General features: G+C 45.0%; 1 protein-coding gene across 5 annotated transcripts in view; it reads left to right on the forward strand.

Moving 5' to 3' along the window:
• The first annotated feature begins 102 nt into the window (after positions 1-102).
• The window catches only part of LOC100539836 (vacuole membrane protein 1-like), a 41797-nt gene continuing 25729 nt past the window's right edge, over positions 103-16170 (forward strand). The window contains exons 1-6 of one of the 5 annotated variants that reach the window (XM_019622007.2): positions 139-207; positions 2887-3005; positions 6548-6649; positions 8319-8454; positions 10428-10518; positions 11895-12005. In XM_019622007.2, coding sequence (XP_019477552.1) covers positions 6574-6649; positions 8319-8454; positions 10428-10518; positions 11895-12005 — 414 coding nt within the window. In that variant the 5' untranslated portion in view covers positions 139-207; positions 2887-3005; positions 6548-6573. Of the gene's footprint in view, positions 264-2886; positions 3006-4863; positions 4887-6547; positions 6650-8318; positions 8455-10427; positions 10519-11894; positions 12006-16170 lie in introns of those variants that run through there. The other 4 variants (XM_019622006.2, XM_019622005.2, XM_019622004.2 and 1 more) reach the window with 4 other exon arrangements.

Genomic DNA, 16170 nt, shown 5'->3' on the forward strand with positions numbered 1-16170 from the left:
CCCGGAGGTGACGCCACGGCCGCGCGCCAACAAGGATCAGAGCGCCTCCCGCCTCCGCTCAGCAGCGGACCGGAGAAAAGGGAGCGCGGGCGCGCCGGAAGTTACGCACTCATCGACTTCCGGTAAGAGGAGGGTAAGAGGCGGGCTGGCTCCGCCTTCACTTCCGGGTTGGCCCGGCCCCAGCAGGAGCAGCCGGAGCGCGGCGTGGTGAGTGCGGAGCGGCGGGACGGCACGGCACGGCTTTCGGGGCGGCTCTCTGCCGGGTGAGGCTCTGCCTTTATCAGCCCCGCGGAGGCACCTCTTCCTTGTGGTGCCTCTCAGTGCTGCGGCCGCCCGGCTTCGCTCCCCTCAGGCCCCAGCCCCGAGCCCTCGTCTCTATGGCGACAGCTCCCCCTCAGGGAGGTGCGGTGCGGTGCCGCAGCGCCCGGCGGCCCTCAGAGGCCGGGGCAGCGCTCAGCGGGCACTGCGGGGAGCGGAGCGGCCGCTCTGTGTCGATCCGGGGCCGGCGGATGAACGGGAGCGGAACGGGAGGGGCGCAGGTGGGGGTCTGGGAGAGCCCGAGGGGCCGCAGAGCTGCGGGGTTCGGGCGGTGCTGCGGGCAGCTCCTCGCCGGGCCGCTTGGGATCTGTGCGTCTCGACGGGTAAAAGCCCGGCAACCCTGTGACAGGATCACCCTATGGCAGAATCACCTGCTGCCTCCCGAGGGACGGTGACTGATGGCACAGAGAAATCTGTCCATTGAGATGGGTCGAATTCCGATGGTCTTTATCTGCTTCTCTTGCACTCTGCTCCCCTGGTGGGCTGCCCTCCCTGTTGTCCCCTCCATTATCTGTTATTTCCATTCCAAAGCACAGCAGTGCCCTGTCCTGCCGGCTTGGCTGGGGTAAGCCCACATCCCCGAGGTCTCTCAGCGTTACCTTCTCTTGATGGAAGTTAACATTCACGTGTGTTTGCCTGGTTCTTAGCTTTCTATCTGTTGGCAGCTAGTGATGACAGAAGCCGTAAGATTTCTCCTTTCTTCCAGTCTTCCTGCTCAGACATTTTGACAAGTCACATAGGTGACTTGAGGGACGGCTGCTGTGTGTGTTGCTGTGTGACAGTGGCAGTTTATCTGCAAAGTGCTATGAAAGCAGGTTATCTGCCTTGAGCTGCATGTGTAAAACATCCTCAGGGTCCTCTCCTGCCCTTGTTCTCTCTGCTCTGCCAACAAGTGGGTATCCTGGTTTAGTTCACATTGATTACATGGGTTGGAAGGGGATGCAGCGTTACCCTTTGGTGCCTTGGAGCATATGAAAAAGGCTTCGTAATGACATTCCTCTTTCTTTTAGTCCATTGTTTCTGCAGCAGGGAATGGACTTTGTTATTATTGTTGTTCCTTATTGGCAATAGATAATCAAAGATTACGTCATCCTTTCTTTTCAGAGGAGGGTTTGAACAAACATATTTCCAGTTGTGCAATGGGTGGTTAGTACTACTTGTTAGTTTGAGCTAAGCTCCTTGTCCTACTTAGCAATGAAATCAGTGGGACTTGTAATCTCTGTGGGAAGGGAGAGGAGAGCACTCATTGGCTTTGAAGTGGGAATTGGGAGTGGGAAAGGCGAGTGTGCTGGGGGCAGGGGATGCCCTCCTGGCTCAAAACTTTGCCATGTCCTCTTCAAAGCTTTCTGAGTTGTTGTCTTTGAATGCCTTTTCAATCTGTCATAACTGTTTCTGACTGCATCATATTAATACCACTTCTTAGAATGTCTTAATGCATATTTTGGGATCTCTGTGTGTGTTTTTCTCTTTAATAAGTTCTAATTTTAAAACAAAATGATTATTATTCCTGATCTATAGTAGGAGTAGGCTGTTTTTTTCAGGTACAACTGCAATGAGAAATTATCACCTTCAGTTAGAACTTTAACTGCAGCTGGCTGGAGAAGTGTCAGCTGGATGGACTTTGCTGTTCCAGGAGGACGAAGGGCACAGCCTCAGGGCTGTTGCAACGCCGTGCTGTTGCTGTAGCAGGTTGGAAGCACAGCCATGAGGTTTGGTGCCACACTGACCAGGCAGACCTGGGGAACAGTGCAGCCTGATGGGTAGGTCAGTGTGTTTGGGAGCTGTAGAAAGAATACTCTCCTTACTTAAAAGGTTCAGAATTGAGCTCTGTGGTTCACATTACAGACAGGGTGTTCTTACTGGATAGCTGAGGTAGCCCTAGTGTGACCTGTACTGGTTCCATTAGTCTCTAACGCTGTGTTCTTTCCTAGCTGCAGTCTAACAGGATTTTGTTTTGTGTGGATGTGTTTTCTTGTGGCAGTGACCTTCCTTTCCTCTTCAGGGCACGGGCAGCCTGTCCACAGAGAGCTGTGACACTGCCAGGATGTGTGCACATGGCACCCCAGCAACTTGTTTGACTTAACATTAAGCCATCCTTTCCTAACAAAGATGTTCCAAAATCTTTTTGGAAAAGTAGAAATTTGATCTCTAAATGGTAACATTACACTTCTTTTTTGGTAATTTCCTCTGGCTAGGAATTGGAAAATAGGTCTGGTGTACAGAGGCATAACCCACAAAAAGGAAACCTGCGGTCTTTAACTGAATTACTTGCTCTTTCCTTTGAGGGATTAAACTATTTTAGTTAGAAAAACGTTGTTTTTTTCCGTATGGGAATAAATGTACTCCTATCAAAGTAGCCCATTATAGCTGTATCTGTGGAGACTTTGTACATCTCTCAGATGTGTCCTCGTTTACTCTAATTGAACGCTTCCCATGAGCGTTAAAGGACTGGAAAAATAAAGTAGTTACTTTTTATATTTTCTGTGGCTTTTAGGAGGGTTGTTAACCTTCAAGTCAGGGGGCCTATCAGCCCTGTATCACATGGTGAGCAGCGCTGTCTCTCTGTAGGTTTGGAAGAGCCCTCACTTTGGTCTTGAATGCCTCCAAAGCTGAGGACGTATTTGTTCCGCTGGCTTCAAAGGCAGAAGAAGTAGTGAAGAGTGGCACAGTTTTACGGAGCCTAAGGGGTATGTAATGCTTTGCTTTGAGACCAATCTCATCCCTTGTTTAAAGGTGCAGGAAGGTGCTCTCAAACTTTTGCTGTGCCAAGGAACTGTGAATGTAATCCCTGTCCAAAGCGCTGCCTTTATTGGGGTGTCTGAGATCTGAAAGACCTCTGTGAAGGCCCAGCTTTTGTTCTTTGTTTTCTTATTGTGATTAATGAGCAGGGAGGCAGGTGAAGAAGAAATCGCTATCAGCAAAGTTGAGGAGAAGGAAGAAGCAGAATATTGGCTGGATTGGAGCATGTGGCTTAAAATGCAAGAAATGAGAAAAGGCAGAAGATGGTGTGCTGCTGAGGTGTCTGGGGGGGAACATCAGCAGAACAACCTGAACTATAACCATGGTTCCAACAGCTGAGTGACCTGTAGCTGTTAGAGAGGAGAGTCGGGGCTCCAGGGTTCTGCAGGGGGAGAAGTGGTGAGAATTAGGGATTCAGACACCATGTGGGAAAGCAGTGAGATCACCAAGTTAGTGTCACAGCTTCCTCACTGTTCCAAAGCCATAGAAAGGAGTCCTCAAAGCATCCTCAGTACAGAAGTAAGGATAGTCAGCTCCTGCCAGCACCCAGCTGCCTCTTCTTTCCTTTGACGTAAGTGCAGCAGCACAGAGCAACCTCCGAACAGCAGGAAGAAGGGACTTCTGTCTCTCTGATCACAGAGTGCAGAACTTGCAGTGTCTCATGCTCTTCTGCTCCAATAGCTTGTTATGCTTTCTTGCACTGACACTGAAGCACCAGTCACAGCCTCGAGAAGCCCTTCTCGATGGCCAATTTACATTTTGCCCAGCAATAATTGTCTTTTTGTGCTTAATGTTATGGATTGCACTACGGCTGAATAATGCATTGTGGGCTGTTTGTTCAGCCCCACAAAGAAGCTCTGTGTGACCACTGCTCTGACACAACAACAGTTCAGAGTTGTTTTCCTCACTCTTTTAAATAGTTGATATCTGTGTTTGCTGGTAACTGCTCAGTGCACTGGGTGTATTTCGTTTTGAATATGAGCTGTGGGTCTCTTCAGGGTTCATGAGGAGTGATGGTCTGTCTAGCAGCTGGGACTTGATTTTCTGTGGTGAGCTTTCATAGGTTTGGTGTGGACATGAGGATGTGGACTCTGTTAATGAAAGGTCGCTGCAATTTGGCTCAGTCTGCTATTCCACTTAGTCTCCAGGTGAAGACATCCCTGCAGGACCCATAACTCTTACTGGTATCAAAGAGGTGGGCAGATTGGGGTGCAGAGCTGTGTGCACCCCCTCCTTCCCTCATGCTAATATACTTTAAGTATAATTAGGCTGGGGTAAATTGAGAAGGGCTTTCTGCAACCAGGAAGGGGCTGGTTTCTGAATCGTTGCCTTTTGGGACTGACCCTGTGATGGGCACCAGATCTCCCAGTCACCCGTGTTCTCAGATGGGAGTTTATATAGAGTACTTCTGCAGAGAGGTGGGACTCTGGGACCTTCTTAACAAGTGCTCAGCCTACACAAGTGTGCGAGGGGGGTTATTTGTCTTTGATGTAAATACTGATCTGTGTACTCGAGGTGGTGTTACGCAAAGCTAATCCCAGATTAGGGCCTTCCCAGGCAGGCAGGATGCAACTGGTTCTGCTGGCTGTGGTCGTGGAGGCTGTGTGTAGGTAGCAGCACAGCTGGGAACTGCAGAGATGGGTGGGTTTTGTGTGGCAGTGGTACTGAGTGCATTGCAGAGGGAGTGCTGTGCACGGCTGGGACCTTCATGTCCAACACAGGAAGAGTCTGTATTGCAGTGAATTGGTTTGCTTGAAATGGAATGAAGCTGAATGCAGAGAACAAATTGAGGCTTCAGTTTTGAAGGCTGGATTTGCACAAGGAAAAAGGTGAGCTTCACAACGAGCAACGTGTGACTTCCACTGATGGTTTGAGTATAATTTTTGGCTGTTTATTATCTTTAAAAATGTGACTGCAGTTCCCTAACCTGGAGCTCTCCTGCGTGGTGCCCCAGGAGCAGCAGCACTCTGTGCAGCTGGTAACTGTGGATGCCCACTTCCAATAACGCTGTTCAGAGAAGGAGCTTTCTGTGTGCAGTGTGTGCACATCTGATGCGTGTGATGTGTGTGTGTACCTGGATATGATATATGTGCATAAATACACACCCTTGTGCATGTACAAAGCAAAACCCCCATGTAAGTGCCATCACTAGAAATTGAATGCTCTGCAGCCTGCAGGGATCTGGTGCTCTGGTGAGAGCAGGAGGTGGCTCAGCATATGATCCATATGTCACTGCAGCAAGTGGTCTGTGCCCTGCAGCTATGCTGACTCCAGCCATTCTCTGTGAGGAAGGAATTTTGCATTTGTCCGCTGTTGAAGGGGTGGCTGCAGAGCTCCTGCTGTACCACCTCAGTTCTCTGCTGCCCTGAGCTCCTTGGGGGAGCCCTGCAGTGCTGAGCCCAGAAGCTGCAGTTTGAATGGGAGTGAAGGTCTCACTGCTACTTACCAAACCTAAAGTGCTGCTTTGGCTCTGAAAGCCAGTGTAAATCAAAGGGGATTTTTTTTTTACCATAAAAGTTTTAATTTCCTGCACTGGGCAGTTTTATATAACCTGTCATTTTAATATCACACAGTTTCCCAACAAAAGCAGCGTATCGAACCCTGTAAATCAAGCTTCCTTGCAGTGAGAATTGTAATGCAAACGAGTTGCTTTAGCTTTGTGGGACCCTGTTCTCCAAAATGAAATTCCAGAGGCTGGTTTAAGATTCAAGGGAGGATGTTTAACGCCGTGGCTCTGGCTGGCTGCTGCTTGTGTTCAGTTGCACAAGCATTGTCAACTGTGCAGAATGAAAGCAGCTCTTGCAACGTTCCGTTTTACGCTGGCTTCCAATTGCTGTGTTATTTCCTTTCCTGGATAAGGAAAACCAGAGTGGTTCTTGTGAAACTTTAAGGTTGATCTCATCAGAAGAGAGACTGAACTTGCAGAGAACATTGGCTTTTCCAACAGCTTTTCATCAGGGCAATGCAGAACTTTCCTTTTCTGCTTTAGAGATATTAGACCGTACGATGTGAGATGCAACTCTGGATCCTAGTTACCATGTTGAGGGGTTCTTTTTTTTCATCTGGGAGCATTTTGAGATCTGCTTGCATGTTACCTGGAGGCTTAATCACAGAATAGATGCTCTGTAATGTGAGAGTCAAACCCTGAGCTTCACTTTGGGAATGAATGGGAGCTCATGCAATGCTTTGCTCCTCCTGGAGCGCCAGCAGTGGGCTGCTGGGTGCAAGGGCTGTTTCAGAAGCTTTAGTTCAGTCACAGAAGTGAGGGAGTTTTGTCATTGAAGTGCAAAAATTTGGATTTCTGTAGGTGGAAATGTTTTCAACTTTGTCATTTGTGGGAATGTAAACGCTTTCTGCTTTTTCATGATGTAATGTGGGATAACTGGTTTGGGGAGCTGCTGGGTGTTTGCATGCATCCTTCGACTACTGAGTAAACAGAGCCTTTGTAACAGCAATGGAGACGTGATGCTCTTTGGTTTTGTTCTGTTAGATCCCTGTACGTGAGTGATCTATGAAATGGCAGAGAATGGAACAGATTGTGACCAGAGACGCATAGGAATGAGCAAAGAACAGCACAATGGAAACTTCACAGGTAGGTAGGAAACGTCTTCGTGTTCTCAGCTGGTCAGCTTGGTGTGTAAGTGACCAGCACAGGATTTGAAAGGAATTTATGTTGGTGTGCTTTATGCCCAGATAATGCAAAAGGAGACACCTGAATCAGTACTGGAAACTTCAGTCTGAAATCTGGAGAACTTATGTAATGTAAAGCAACAGAATGGTTTCATGCTATCTGCTGCCATTCAGCTTCTCTCTTATAGACTTCTCCTTCCAGTGTTCTTGTTCTGTAGCTCATATGCATGTGCTCCTCTAACGCTGGTAGGGGCCGCAAGCTAAAAACTGAAGGGTTGGTATGGGTAATAAAATCTGTTTTGCTCTGGGAGAAATCCAGTTTTCAGTCTCCCAGTTTCTAGCTTTTCTGTTGACAACTTCACTATAATTCATCACTTTCAATTGCTGGCAAAATAGTTAACAGCTTAATCTCCTGCTTTGCTTCTGTTTTTCTTACTGGTATGTCTGAAATCAGCTTGGATTGGTGTTTAGAATTTGTGAAAAGTAACCTGGGAACATTTAATGAAGACCATTGTGTCACTGAATGCTCTGTGTAGTGTGGAGATGGTTATCATCTCAGTTTGTTTCCTGTCTGCCTTTGAATGTGCCAGTTCCATATTTAATAAAGTTTTGTAATCAAGTGATTTCTCAAGTTGTACACAGGCTTACACCACTCTGCAGTCTCTTACAACGTTTACTAAAATCGTACAAAGTTACAAAAAACCCAGGGCTGAAGCATTTTTATTAGACATATTAAGTGGAAAAAGTGGGGAACAGAACTTCTTGAGCAAGGAATGAGGTGAGGTTGAAAGAGAAGTGTGTGCTTGTGTGTATGGAGCAAACCAAAGCCTTCCTGGGGAATGTGGGTGTCCAGTACTTGCTGCTGTGGGATTCCTGTTGGATCATCTAAAGCAACAGGCACTTACAGCTGGAAAGCACAGCTGAGGAAAATTAGATGGGCACTGTGACTGAGGTACAGTTGGTGTTATGGTGGTACAGGGCACTGCAGTGTAACCAAATTACTGTGGTTAGAAGCAACGAAATGTGTCAGTTTAATTGGAGGGCTGTGGTGTATGAGTAAGCCCTTCTCACAGGAGCACTTCCCATCTTGTCAGGCTCCTTTTGGAGAAGCTGAACAGTGTGGCAAAGCTTAACATAGCCCAGGGGTTCTTACTGGGAGGACAGATACTGTTATCCAGTTACACGGTGACTGGGGTGTGTAGAGAGCACATGTAATTCAATCTGCTTCGATTGGAGCAGTCTGAGAATAACTTTGGAAGAGAACCAAATTCGAAAGTTCAGAGTGAAATGTGGTCTCTGCAGTGGGCGATAGAGATGCCTTTGGCCTGGTGCATTAGCTGATTTGAAACTAATGGTGCATAAATGCTAATACATTTAACAGACTTCTTGCACCCTGGGCCCATTCTTGAATGGTTGTCAGCTACATGGAGGAGAAAAAAAACACATTTCTTTGCTGGAGGACACATGATTTCTCATGGCTTTGGAGCAAATGCTTTGTGATCAGTGAAGATGATGAATGGAGCTCGTGTTCACTCCCTAACAAAACAAATAATTATCAGTATAAATTTGGGTGGGGTGGAATCTGAACTGTCAACCTGTGCTTTCATATTTCTGTTGCTTTTCATTTGCAGATTCCTCTTTGTTGAGTGAACGGAAGCGAAGGGACCGAGAAGAGAGGTTGAATATTGTCCTCTGGAGACAACCACTTGTTACCTTGCAGTATTTTTTCCTGGAAACTCTAATAAACTTGAAGGAATGGACCATAAAGTAAAGATAATTTCTTTAACTTCTTCTAAGCATTCTGGGGAAACCCATGCTCTGATTCAGTAGGTCACTCTGACATCTCACTTTCCCTGATGATTCATAGCTTTAAAATTCTTTTTCCAGAAAACTTACTTATTTTTGTCCCTTAAAGGTGGCCACTGGAACATGCCACACTTCCAGCTGCATATCCAGACCTTCTGCCTAAATGACATAAGTGTACATATGGTCAGGTCTCAATGGAAGATATTTGCAAACTTCCTTCCTGAGAGTTGAATGCTTCCATTGAAAGAATGGGACAGTGTTTAGGGATCCTGAAGGCAAGAGGAGAGGTCTTGCAGTTGAGACTGCAGTGTTAAGCACTGATCTTTTAATGTATGTGTTAGTATCACTTTATGATCTTTGAGTAATTTAGCTAGGGCAAGGTTCAGGATTACGTGGAATTTGTGTTGATGTTTATTTATGGTGCTGCAAAGAGGACTTTGCTTTTAAGCTGTGTGGTCCCTTTCATAGCAGGAAATTACTTATTAAAGCATTTCTCAGCATCATTTACACCCTGGATAGAATGGGCTTTTAATCTAGTTGTCACTGCTAATTGCATTTTTCCAACATCTTCTGCTAATGCTCCTTTGCAGAGAGCTGAGATTGGTGACAATGGGCTCTGTTTACTGACTCTGCTGGGCGAGGTTTGATGTGCTGACACATAAGTTCAGTTGATACAAACTTCTGTTTTCCATTTTTATCTTCTGCAGCGAAAAATAGCAGATTTACTTAGGCTTAATCCCATTTTGCACTCCCCAAAATAATCTATTCCCCAAAGCCCAATTATTTTACATTCTTTCAGCTACCACTGGAAACTGCTTCTTTGAGCAGCGCTTTTCCACATCTTGCCTTAGCTGTTTCAAACAATCTCCAACCATCACAGAAATAGAATTTGAGGTGTTATTTTAAGCTATTTCCCACCTGTCTAGATATTGCATTTCATTACAGATAGTACTTGCATCCTGAATTGCACAGCACATCTATGTTATGTACCACTACCCAACACAGAACTACACAACCACAGCTGTGTTGTGTAGCATGACCATATATTTGCAGAAAATAACAGACTGTACCATGAGCTGTGAAGGTGACCTCAAATTGAATCTTAATGGTTTCCTGTGTTCCACTTGAGTAAATTGCTATTTAAATGGTGACAGTCACTTGAAAATCTAGTTCTTGTAGTGATATGAACAGCTACTTTTTTCAGCTTGCTAAATGTTGAAACATTTCTGAATGTATTTATTACACCTCTTGTATTTCTACATATTTGTCTTCCATCTAAATTGATAGCTTACAGTTACAGTTTGCTATGTCTGTGATTTTATAGCATTAGATGACAGAAAATAATAAACGTATGTGGCCACACAGTTAAGGAATTTGTATCAAGCTTGTAAAATTAGTCACATGCAAAAGTAGCTGGCTGTCAAATTATATAGAAAAACACTTCTCCCCCTTACCAGTAGCTTGATGATACTTCATAGTCAGTTAAAACATACATACTAAACTTTAAGCTGTCATGATAGATTCTCTTCAACAGATCTAGAGAACCAGAGTAGTGTGTAGATTTTTTTTGCTGTTACCCACTCACGTCCCCTCCCCAGGGCCAGTGCCTGCTTTGTACTTTGCTTGATCATGAATGCTGCCCTGGGTATGAAATGCTCTTGTTGAAGCTGAACATTTGATGTTTAGGCTGTGTTTGCTTCCAGACAGCGACTTTGTTTTTCTTTATTCAAAAACAAAACAGTGAAGTAGAGATTTTTCCATAAGAACAAAAGCTCCCCAGATATTTTTGGGGAGGTTTGTGTTTTTATAATAGCAGACTTCTCACCTGCCATCGTGCCTACTGACTACATCCACACAATCCCCCTCCACAAAATAAGTTACTTTTAAATGAATGCTAAGTTATGAAAAGCTCTAACTGCCATTTGTCTTTTAAGATTGTGGCATCGGCGAAGTATCCTGGTGTCTTTTTTACTGATGCTTGCAGTGCTTACAGCTACGTATTATGTTGAAGGAAGACATCAGCAGGTACGACGTTCTCAAGTGATGAATGCTTGTACCTGTGCTAAACTAGATGCACTGGGAACTGAATGGGGTCTTTGTGAGATTGTGATGTGTCTTTTGAACCCCTGTTTGCTTGAGGTTTTTTGTTGGTCTTGACTCCCCTTGCATTGAGTGTGGGTGTGTTGTATTTGAAAGATGGGGGAGATCAGCTGTATCGTATCATCTACTCTTGCATACGTAGGTGTTCTATTTCTCATTTATACTTGACTGAGTAAGCACACCTCTAATGCTGCAGCACTCCTTGGCTTTAGTTGTGAACAAGTTTTCAGTAGTGGTGTGAGCTCTGGAGAAAACGTTAATCTGAGTCATGATAGAACTTCATGGATTTCCAGGAAATGTTCTTCTGCTATGGGTGTCCTGACCAACTAGGATAGGCATAGATGTTGACATAAAATGGCTTCATGGCTCAGATCTCTATCTCTGTTGTGTCTTATGTCCCTATTGTCTTAAAATGGCTGTTTTAAAAACTTGGTTGTTTGTGGTTACATGATGATTAATGCTTTTGCATCACTTGAAGAAGTGCAGACACTTGCCCCAAGCATAAGGAGATGATGGCTATTCCTTTCCCTTCTCAGTTTCTCCTTGAGTTTCAGATTTTCCCTGGAGGCAGCCCTTGTTAACCCAGCAGGACATTTCCTTGTGCAGCTGACTCATCTTAGTGCTGTTACTCTGAAAATCAGCAGGTTCCCAAACTCAGGGAACTTGTTTACATTCATACTGCTATGCTGTGTTTCTAACTGATGGACACACAGATCTGGAACAGGAGTTTTGGCCTTTTGGAACAGGTCTCATAATGCAGTGAAATGATTTTTCAGCTCATAGCATCCTCATTCAATCCTGTGCTTGAGCCTTAAGCAGTGACCATTTCTTCTTCCTGATGCCCAAACACCTACTTCATTAAAAAGTCCTTTGGTGCCTTTATCTGCATGAAGAGCAGAGCTGGATGCTCATCACCACTAGATGGCTCTTGCAAACTGGTGTTGAGGTGCACTGCCCTGAGGTTGCTGCCGGCCAGAGCAGTGCCTCCCCAGAGCTCTGCAGGAGGCTGCTGGGGGAAACCTGGCACCTGTGGGACTGGCAAGGCTTGTGCAGCCTGCAGTGTCCTCAATTCTTCATCCCTCTCCTTGAAAACTTGTTGATCGTAAGGCCTGTGGGCTTTTCTTGTCAAAGAGTGTTTTCTGTACAAGTCTCTGCTGTACGTGTAGTAAGTTGCAAATGGAAGAACCTGGTTCAGTTATTATAATGCAGACCACCTCCTGCGTTAGCTTGTAGCTTTAACATTCTCCTCTGAGAGACATCACCTCAATTGTTTCTGTTCTCTTTTGTGATTTCTCTTTCAGTATGTGCGGTACGTGGAGAAGAAGTTCTTCTGGTGTGCCTACTGGGTGGGATTGGGCATCCTGTCCTCTGTCGGACTTGGAACAGGTCTTCACACCTTTCTGCTCTATTTGGTAAGTGTATTTTATGCCCCGTGTTTTATCTGAATCATGTATTTCAATTGTGTGGTTTTAAGATCTTGTGAATAAAGGATCTTCCTTAAGTCCAAATGCCAAATACTTCTGAAGGAAAAGAAATACTTAGTGTAATACTGCAGTGCACTAGTGAGTACTCATCTTGCTCTGTGCTGCATAGCCCTGCTGTGTAGCTTGTATGCTGTTAACCTTCACTGTGAAACAGAGTCAAAATCAGCAGTGCTATACGCTGTCATTTACTGCTATAAATAAAACATTTTGTAGTGCATGCAGCTCAAATGTTTCCATTAACAATTTTTCAGCATGCTCTTCATAGCTTAAAATGATCACTTTTCTATCAGAGAGACCAGGAATAGACAGCTGCTTGGAGATTCAGTCTGTATTCATTTTGCTTTGATAATAATGGCAAGAAAAATGTTTGTCTACAAAGAGAAAATACTCCGTGTTGTTCTGAAAGTGTATCTGATGTTGTTTATCTCAGCTCAGCTAGGAAAGTTGGGGAAATGTTTGGCTGTGTTTTGCTTTTGGCCATTGGATTAGTTCCTTGTTTATGAAACCACTGTCCTGGATTTAAGAAAAGGATTCATGGCCACAAAATAATTAAAACCAGTTTATGCAACAAATGTCATCTTGTATTTGGGACAATTACAGATGTTTACTTTCAGAACTGCTTTAATCATTAACAATAACACAGAAAGCACTACAGGAAACAGGGAACTCGTGTTTTTCCACGCAGTGAAGCAGTGCCTATGAAATCCAGTGGCATCTGTATCAGCTGTGTTTGCAGCAGTGTCAGCCTGTCAGTGTGGCTTCTCTCCTAAAGGCTGAAAGTACAGGAGAAAGGAAAGTGCTGCTTTCAAACAAGTTAATGCACACACACCTTATAGGAAAGATTTCTTCTAACCAGGGGGATGGCATCCTCTTGGGAGCTGTTTGAAGAGTTTATGGTACTGTTCCTAGTCTCAGTTTTTACACAGTTGTGTCAGAAATCTAGTAATTAACTGATGTTTTCCATTGTTTGCAAACTGCATCTGAAATTGGATCATGTTTTGTTGTATGCTGATAGGAAGCAGAATAGGAAGGGTTCCCATTTTGTGCCATGGGCTGCTCCCACATTGCTATCCTATAAAGAAATCTTTATAAGCCAGCACTTCTTATTTTCTTTTTCTGAACGAAGGTGGGATGGACTGAGCTTTCTTTTACTCTGTTTTTGGAAATCGGGCTGTTTCCTGAGTTCTGAGTTACTTTCATTCAGTGTGGTACCATATCCTTGAGTTTCATTGGAGCCCTGCAGGGTCCATGAACACAGTGGCTGTGTTAGGCCACAACCCGCTCTGACATTTAAGTCTCTGTTGGCTTAATTAGCGATTAGCAAGGGTGTTAAGTTCAGAACAAATACACTTTGGGGGATTAAATGCATCTCTGGATGCAGAAGGGTCCTTAATGTGGTGGAACACATGTGGCTGCATGCCACTAGATGGCAGTGGGAGCGTAGGAACACAGGCTGGTTGCCCTGACTGCACGTTGCCATTTTAAGTACCAGATCTGCTAATATTGCCAGTACAGCAGCAGCAATACACGTATGTAATGCACTCAGTAGTATAGTCCAGTCCTTCATACCCACTGAGCTTGAGGCTGCACCTTGTGTGAAAGGGAACAAGAACTTGAGGCAGTTGCTGTCACTTTTATGGGTAAATTATTTCAGGCTCCTGGATTTAACCCTCTGTGAACAAAGCAGTTAGGAGCTCCAGCTTTCAAAAGGAGTTTTAGGATAATTTACTGTTTTAATTGTGCAGCAGCCTCCTCTAAAAGTAGAAATCTAATAGCTGTGGCAGTCACTGTATTAACTTTCACATTAATACATATCTGCTTTCCATGCTCCATATACTTTAATTATGTTTCTTGATTATGGCAAACCTCATTCTTCCATTGATTCAAATAAATTAAAGTAAAAAAAAAAAAAAAACCAACAAAAAATAAAACAAAAAGAAACCTCCTGTTTCAGTGCCTGGAATTGCAGGCAGCAGAGAACAGATTCTGTAAGTGTTTTAAAATTGCTCATAATTAATTGCTCATTTCAAATCTGTGTGTAGGGTGAGATTGTTGGGAATGCAATTACATGCCTGGAGAACAATGCTCTCAGGCCCACCCATGAGCTGCTGGGCTCTTGTTGGTGCTTGCAGCATTGTCTCTGCCACCGAGGGCTGAGGGGTAGGAATTGCTGGCATGTAGGCACCTGTTGGTGCAGTGTGCTGAGTTGCTTCAGCTGTGACACAGGTGCATCTCTTGTAAATATAGCTCTCCTGGTGCCTGCAGCTCATTCACAGCACGCTGTCTGTGAGCACAGCCTGGTAACTGGGCACTTCACTAGTTGTGCAATAGATGCAGTATGTGAGTGACTCTGATGTTTGCTTTCCTGGCTTGGTGAGCTTTTTTCCAGTGTTGAGAACTATCATTTATCTGGATTCTTCAGAGCATCTACGCCAGCTGTAGGAGTTGTAGGAGAGATCCAGGAGTGAGGGTTAGGAAACAACGGGTAGGCTTAAAGCAGAGCCTGCAATCCTGAGCAGCCTCTGTCTGGGGGCACAGCACTGCCCCCGATGCTGTCAGTTCACATCTGCTTCTGATTCTGTTGGTCACCAGAACGCTCTTGCTGAATGATCTTGGTCTGAGAGGGAAAGGTGGGTTTTGGCAATAAAAAGCCTGCGATCAAACTGACATTTCTGCAATTCAAGGACTTGCTGTATATAGTTAGAGGATCTTAATGTTACCTGCTGCGTTGATTCCCAGTTCAGTGCTGTCTGCTTGGTCGTAGCCAGCAGTAAGTGTAAAATTTGACATAGCTTTTGAGAAAAGATCCTCCAGCTGCAGCTGGCACCGAGCGCAGGGCTGGCACAGAGCAGGTTTCAGCACAGCAGTGTGAAAGCCGCCTGCTCTTCCAAGAATCCTCTTTATTCTGACACATTCAAAACAAGTCTGCTGGCTTTTATTCCCAAAGCCCATTAAAGTCATTTCAGGATTCTTTAAAAACACTTTAAAAATAGTAATCACGATGTAGTGCTGTAGGAAATAAAGCTATTAGGATTAATGACTCCAAGGGTTTAGCAGCATACAGGGCTGTCGTTCCGGGGGCAGAGTTTAGACTCGATATGTCTGCTTTTATATTGGTGATATATTAAAAGACAAATGGCATGAATTGCTTAATTGCTGGGAGATGACTTCTCAGGAATTGCTCGTGCTTGTGGAGTGAAGGAGCAGGCAGTGCTGGTGGGGTGCTGGGCTGGAGCTGCCCTCTGCCATCTTCATGCTGCTGACTTGGTTTCAGTTCAGCTCTGGCAATGGATTGCAGATGATGTGATCGAGGGAAAGGAGATCAGCTTAGAATTCATGCCCATCAGAAAGTCTCGTGCGAGGGCCAGCTGATACGTGTCCCTTCTGTATATATGCTGTGTTACAATCTGTAGTGGTGGGGGATGAATGGGAGCGAATTCCTTACAGGTCAGAAGTGCAGCGCGAGTTCTGGCTGTCTGCAATTGTTTGTGTTTTGTTTTTTTAAATCCCCATCTCTGCTCTCTTGCTGATAGAGCCAAGTGGAGCAACTGCCGGAGAGCTCTGCTCGGTGGCCGGGCTGCAGAGCAACACAAACAGGAAATGTGAGGTACAATAGGAATGCTTTGTGCACGGAGGTCGGAAAAGAGCTGGGATTTTTTCAAATGTGGGGGTTTGTCACCTAATTCTTTCTCAGGCGTTTTGCAGCAGAGAGAAGGAGCGTGGCAATAATTTCAGGCCTTGAGAAAGGACTGAAAACTACCTTTAAAGAGAAGCACATTGCAAAGACAGTGCCTTCATTGGCTGGGCTGACTTTGCAGAGCCCGCTGGGGTTTATCTGGGCTGGAGGGTTCAGCATCTTGCTTTTGTTCTGAATTGGTTCCAGGGCTTGGCTATGGCCAGAGGTCGCATTTTGGCCTCTGGAGAGCACAGCAGCACACAGCCAGAGAGAGTCACGTTCTGGCTCTGTGCAAAATGAGCTGAGCTTAGAATGGGAGCACCGAAAATCAGACACGTCGTGCAATCGTGAGCTTGTTAACTTTTCCCAAAAAAAAAACCCAAAGCATTGTTGGCATGAATCATTACAAAACAAATA

Source organism: Meleagris gallopavo, chromosome 21, assembly GCF_000146605.3.
Source record: "Meleagris gallopavo isolate NT-WF06-2002-E0010 breed Aviagen turkey brand Nicholas breeding stock chromosome 21, Turkey_5.1, whole genome shotgun sequence".
Classification (NCBI taxonomy): domain Eukaryota; kingdom Metazoa; phylum Chordata; class Aves; order Galliformes; family Phasianidae; genus Meleagris; species Meleagris gallopavo.